This window comes from Stomoxys calcitrans, chromosome 5 (assembly GCF_963082655.1).
Source record: "Stomoxys calcitrans chromosome 5, idStoCalc2.1, whole genome shotgun sequence".
In the NCBI taxonomy this organism is placed as follows: domain Eukaryota; kingdom Metazoa; phylum Arthropoda; class Insecta; order Diptera; family Muscidae; genus Stomoxys; species Stomoxys calcitrans.
The window spans coordinates 39144962-39152035 of NC_081556.1; the positions used below are offsets into that span (position 1 = coordinate 39144962).

At 38.7% G+C, this 7074-nt stretch overlaps 1 protein-coding gene across 1 annotated transcript; it reads left to right on the forward strand.

The window, feature by feature from the left end:
* Nucleotides 1-425: 425 nt before the first annotated feature.
* LOC106082391 (grpE protein homolog, mitochondrial) lies at nt 426-5966 on the forward strand. Its single transcript, XM_013244861.2, has 4 exons — nt 426-632; nt 856-1192; nt 5189-5341; nt 5404-5966. The coding sequence occupies exons 1-4, from the start codon at nt 556-558 to the stop codon at nt 5512-5514; spliced, it is 678 nt and encodes a 225-aa protein (XP_013100315.2). The 5' UTR covers nt 426-555; the 3' UTR covers nt 5515-5966.
* Nucleotides 5967-7074: the final 1108 nt, after the last annotated feature.

Genomic DNA, 7074 nt, shown 5'->3' on the forward strand with positions numbered 1-7074 from the left:
AACAATAATTTTACTTATTTTATGCCAAATAAGTCGTTTACATTTAGTGACGTCTGCCCTGTAGGCTGCTGAGTTATACCGCACGCAAGTTTTTTACCAAAACGCAAATGAATTAACAATTACTGCCATGAGACTTTGCTCAATGAAACGTCAAAATTAGCTGTTCTGTCAAAAATTTTGCTAGCCCTTGGCCTACTCAAAAATTATTCACCGCACTTAACGTCATATTTTTACTATCCCTACAATTTCGCTACCATTCGACACACAGCCTTATTGCAAAATCAAAATAACATTTAAAAAAATTGTAACCAGCTGTTGGCATGACCACACCTTATAAGTGCATCCTCTGAACTGCTCAAAAATTATTCACCACATCACATGTCAACTTTGCTATCAATTGGCACACAGCCTAAATACGTCAAACCCGCAACCAAATGTCAAAGAAATCACATTAGGAGATTAGAGAGAGTACCCAAGAAGTTGCTGGATTTTGTTTAAAATTATCAAATAAAACCAACCAAAGTTTTAGTGGAATTTAAGTAGAACATTACAAATATGGCAGCAAAACAAATAGTGCATTTACAAAATAGCCGAATCATCTCAATGCTGAGTAACAAAAGCCAGTGGAAGAAGTAAGTAACGCAGCGGCCGCTGTTTGATTTCAAAAGAACTTGGGGTTTTGCGTAAACCACAGACAGGCACACATTAGCAGACGGGGGCAACTAACTTGTGATAACATCAAATGAATGAATGTGACGTAATAAATTAACCCGCATATAATATTTGTTTTCTTTAAACATGTAACTTTGTAAGGAGATCACTAGAATTATGGTTAATATTTGTATTTTATTATAGCTGCTGGTCCCTTTCTGCCACCACTCGTTTATATAGCAATGAGAAGCCGGCTTCTGAGCAAGAAGCAGCAGCCACAGATGCAAATCCCTCAGAACAACTTAAGAAACTCACTGAAGATTTGGAAGCAGCTAAAAAGGAAGTTACCACTTTGAAGGAGAAAAATGATGAACTTATGGATAAATATCGTCGTTCTTTGGCTGATAGTGAGAATTTGAGAGTGCGTCTGAATAAACAAATAGCTGATGCCAAAGTTTTTGGCATACAATCATTTTGCAAAGATTTACTGGAGGTGGCTGACATTTTGGGTCATGCAACAAAAGCTGTGCCACAGGAACAGGTATGATTTGTTTTTTGAATAAAAAGGATTAGAAGTATAAGATTTACCAGATTAAGAAGCAGTTGATAGTTATTTGTTTATAGTTTTGGACAAAGTTATTTAATTTTCTTTGAAAAATCACCCTGATTTGATTTGGGCGGTTTACCCATAGTAAATATGAGCCATACACGTTCTATGCGAATTCCGTAATATATGTAAATATTGATTAGCATATGGTCAGTAGTTTAACTTTATCTCATAATTGCAATTGCGTAATATTTAGTGTTTTTCATTAGGGTAATGGTTGATAATGCAATGCAGAATCGTTGAATATGATTTGCAAACCGAATACTAATTTTTTAGTTATTTAATTATCGTACTCTATAAAAGTACAGCCCGATTTCAATTAATTGGAAAGTTTTAACCAAAAAAATTTTAATATCTGTCCACGCTTTGTTATGGACAACGATTTAAGTTTTTTTTGGAATTTTTTCTCTACAAAAGCCAAACTTTCGTAGTTGGTCCCAATTGCCTTTAAACGCTCGAGGAAACGCAATTGACGTATTAACATGCTCGCTGGACTTTTATCATTGGGTGACCTTAGACTACTTGGCTTAGAGATTTGGTGGTGTCAATCACACGACAGCACACAACAATTGGCAAAGGGCTGAGGCTCCGGGACACAATTTTCCAACCCACCGTTAGGTAAGTTTCGATTGAAGGAAACGCACTTAGCAAAGTGCTTCACTAGGAGACCGTATGTCAGGGATGGAAAATAATAATTTTGAAAAACGGTACTTTTGTGGTCAAAATAGTACTTTTTGTCTTGCACAAAGATTTCAAAAATCTCAATTTTTGATTGCCTGTTATGGCGAGGATAATTTTTTCATGTTGGTTTCATTTTTCTCTCGAGACGAGCTTAAGGATCGAACCTTTCTATGGAATGGTAAATGAAAGAGTTCTCATTACAAACTCTACCCGAAGACAAAGCATTCCAATATTTCGCGAAATATTCGAGATTACATCAGCGATGAAATCGTTTGAGGTGTCCAAGAAGGTGCCTTATCCTTGAGCTTAAACATGAATCGGACAACACTCATTGATATGGTAAAAGTTTTCCCCTGTTCCGTAATGGAATATTCATTACCAAATACATTAATAGTAACTCAACAACACAATTTTCGATCCAAGTACATAGGGGGAACGCCCGACCTCAAACAAACATATAGACCGATCGGCGCTATAAAGACCTACATTTTGGGAGTATATCCCGAACCTCATTTAGAATTTGGAAGACAAGTGTCAGGGCCGCCGCTAATCTACCAAAGCTTTCTAGAGGCACAATTAGTCAAATAAGGCGACAAAAATAAACAATTCCTAAACGGTCCGCATAACGTAAATTCGATAGCCGGACATCGAATAACTAGTGAATATCTCTATTTTATTGAGGCTTGTTTCATAAATTGAGAACTTCTGATCTTTTAGCATAAAAGATACTCGAATGTATCCGAATTGTTCGAAAAATTCGTAGTGCTTAAAAAGGTACTATAATGGTCGCGGGGGTACTACTGTAGTTCTCGGGTGGAAAAAGTACTGAAAAAATTATAAAAGTATTGACATTTCCATCCCTGCCCCATGTCCATTATGTTCGCCCTAAAAAAGAGGAGAAGAGATAGAAGAAGATGAATAATATAGGTAGTATGGTGCAGATAGTAGAACGAGAGAAGACAGTGCACAGGATAAAAGCGTCATCGCTTTTAGTCTAGGCTGTCAAGAGAAAGTTCACTGATCAATTCTTTGTTAGCTTATCAGCCGACCCTTTTCCCGCCACACTTTCATGGCAGCATCAGCCAACACGCTATTTGCGCGGTTGTTGTTGTTAAAGTCACATTTTTATGTGGAGGTGGCGATTCGCGTCAAGCTCTTGTAGGTGAGCAAACTCGTTCCGGTCCAAAGGACCGATCGCCGCGGGAACAGGGTGGCCAATTTATATTTGAAGGCGCCAATAACACGACTTGTCGTATCGAGCACCATAAGCACTCAGTATTTGTGCCTCTCACTAAGACTCTCCGCTCGATACCCCTGATTGTCCGCGACTGCAGTTGCAGCTACTCCGTATGGAGCATTCCACTACCCGCAACCTGTGGACGCGTCCGGTAGCTCGCAGCTAAGCTTCTCGTGACAGCCGTGAACACCACACAGATCGGAACCCAATGTTCCAGTCTGTGAGGTGCTAACAGCTATCACGTCCCGTAGGTCCATTATCCAGGTAGGTGCAGGTAGCGATACTCGTCAAGCTCCCATAGTTCATTAATGAACAATGATTGTCATTGGTTATTTGAAGGCGTCAGAAACTCTCCGTGTCGTGCGAAACATCACTCAGTATTTAAGCAAGAGCCGGTGCCTCTCACTGGTACGCACCGCTCGTAACCGCTAATTGCTCCGTATACGTAGGATTCCGCTATCTGCAACCTGTGGACGCGCCCGGTAGCTCTCAGCTCAGTTTCTCGTGATGACGATGAACACCACACAAATCGGAGCTCAGTTCCAACTCGTGTAGTGCTCATAGCAATCCCGTGACGAGAGGAAAGTTCTTCGCATCGAATAGCTCGAGGGTTTCAGAGCTAGAATTCTTCTAGATTCAGCCATATCTCAGCATTTTTTAGGTCCTTAGAGAGAACCCTGCGGAATCTTCACTTCCTAAATCGATTCGAAAAAATAGACTCATCTGGCTCTTTTTTGCCGATTTTAGCTCGCTCTCGCACTTGTTTAGCGATTCTTTGCACATCTCGCATCCTGTTTGCCGCATGGTGGTAATTGCCCTATTATAGACTTTCCCTTAGTCTCCCTTAGTTTCTTCAAGTCCCCATTTCTTCAAACTGTCTGCGATTTCTTACCCGGGTAGGTAAGAGGGCCAAACTTCTTACCATCAAGCATGGTGCTCATGAACCAAAGCTTCGCGTGACACTATCCAGGGTCTCAAAGGGAATTGCACGATTTTCTGGCTTTCAGGAAGAAAGCCATCTTACCTTACTCTGTCCGGTCCACAGGCAGTCTTTTAAATAACGAATGACCACCACGTAGCGCGACGATCGATCATTTGGACCCGAACGACCTTGTTAAAAATTTGACTTTGGCAAGGTTTGCGCTTCCACAAAGAAATATGGGGTTTAAACAGCAACAGGTAGTCCAACATAGCAGAGTAGCGACGAATTAACAGCCCAGACTATCTTTTATGTTATAATATGCTCAATATCGGACAATACCTGGACACTAGTGTTTTAGGCACGTACGGGCGTCACTATGTTTTAGAATGGAGGTATACTAATTTGGTGTCACCTCCAAATATCAATCTGCGAAGATATGAAGTCTATACATTTTCGATTTTTGAACTAGCCATGTCCGTCCGTCTGTCGTACTTCTTGTCCCTCTGATCGGTATGTATTTTTTTATGTAATTGTAATTTTTATACTCTCCTCCATAGGATGGTGGTATACTAATTTCGTCATTCCGTTTGTAACATATCGAAATATTGATCTGAGCCTCAACAAAAAATATATATTCTTGATCGTTTTGACATTCTAAGTCTATTTTGCCATGTTCATCCGCCTGTCGAAAGTACAATAACATTCGAAGCCATGGTTTGATATTGCTGGCATATAAACCGATCTTGGATCTTGATATCTTGAACCTCTAGAGGGCGCAATTATTGTCCGATTCGGCTGACTGATTACGCCCAACTCTGCCAAGTATGGGCCCAATCGGTTCATAAACTGATATGGCACCCACACAAAACCGATCTCCTGAATATTATTTTTGAGCCTCTAGATGGCGCAATTCTTTGCCGATTTGGCTGAAATTTTGCACACTAACTTCTACTATGGCCTCCAACATCCAAACTAATCCATTATACTTTATAGAGCCAATAGAGAGATACCTGGCAAAGAATTGAACAAATGCGATACAATTTTTTTTTTAATTTTCCTAATTTCAAAATCCCTTTTTGTATATTTCCAGCTGGACAGCAATACCCATCTGAAAAACTTATATGAAGGTTTGACCATGACAAATGCCTCTTTGTTGCAAGTATTTAAGCGTCACGGTTTGGAAGCCATGAATCCCCTAAATGAAAAGTTCAATCCTAATATGCATGAAGCACTATTCCAAAAGGTAAAAATCATTAACAAATTCCAAAACCTTGAAAAAATTCATTATTTTAAATTTATTTCCAGGTGGACACCTCTGTGGATGCCGATACAGTGATAGAAGTTACCAAATTGGGCTATAAGCTGCACGAACGTGTCATACGGCCTGCTTTGGTTGGCGTTTCAAAATCCTCATAATTTTTCGACTCGTCTCTTTGGTTAAGGCAAACACACAAACTGCTTTGTTTTACTTTGTGAATCAATCAATGTAATACAAACGTAGTCCCTATTATCTTGAACACCCACTTTGATTTTAATTGATAATTTTCTTAAGTTTTCTATACTTTTACTCAAAGAGTTTTCAATAGATTTTTTATTGCTTCAATATTGAAAATTCTTTAATTCTTTTAGTTTGTTTCCTACCCCCTTATCTAAGTATAAGTTTTATATGTAAATAGTTGTAAAAACACACACACTTTTTGTTGTATAGAAAAGAGGTTTTGTAGAATTCTAAACGTATAACATATAACAACTGGGCTTGTTGCTGTTTAAATTATTTGCCCAAACAAGGCTTCTAGTTTGTATGTCGATTTAGAAATGACAGACGTCTTTTTCATAAAACCATAACTTAAGAATTTTGATTTTTTTTTGTTAAAGAACCCATAATACACAAAACATTAAATGAATAAAAAAAACTTCGATGTGGTTTGTTAAACAAACCTAAAAACCTAAAAACAAACAAGGCATTTGACATACATACTTACATAGTTCATTTCCTTTAGGGAATATTTGAATGTCCCATACAACACCAATGCCTTTTTCTTTGGAAAAAGACATTTGAAACCATTTCCTTATAACCAATAGTTATAAAATGTAAAATCTTCCGACGAGAATCTGCTACCTACCTGACTAATCTCGGCTAAACTACCAAAGGCATCATATGCATATGCAGATGTGAGCATAAAACGCAAACAATTATCTTAAAGACTACATGGAAAGTATGGCTTAACTTGAAACTCAAATCATTGTTAAAGAACGAAACCCAATCTTTGTGTAATCTAAGATGTAAATGGTGCAAGAAGCAAACGGAAATTTGTGTAAAATGGTGGGCGTCGGCATTCATTGTTTGAAGTTTTAGGTCTAGCGTGCAGATAGGTAGGACGGACAGACGAGCGGAATACCCCGTCCACGTCTTAGGACAGCAGTCAAAGTATAAAATGAACACAAGACATAGAAAAACTATAAAACGAACCACAAAAGGTCATGTACACGGGGATTGCTGTCAAGGGTAGGCAAAGAAAGTGGAAAGTATGAGAAATTAGGAAAACCCTATTACCAACCATGAGTACAATCCCATGGCAGCCGGTTGTTCGTACCGGATTGACTCGATGGATTCCTTCATCGGCTAGGGCTGCCGCCTCAGTGTACATCACTGCTATAACAACAATACCCAACCATGAGTACAAGAAGGGAATTTCATATGATATGCATGCCGATTTCGTCTGAGTCGAAAGAAAGAGTTGCCTAAAAGCCATATCAAGGGGTCGATTCTTAGGATACGAAATCCATTTGGAGGCCTTTACAACAACAAATAAATTCATACCAAATTTCAGTCCATTTGGACAAAAAATTGGGTTTTTAGAAATCTTACCAAGGACCTATGTTCTTGTTGTTTTTATACCTTTCACCGTAGGATTGTGGTGTTACTAATTTCGTCAACCGTTTGTTAAACATCGAAATGTTGATCTGAGACAAAGA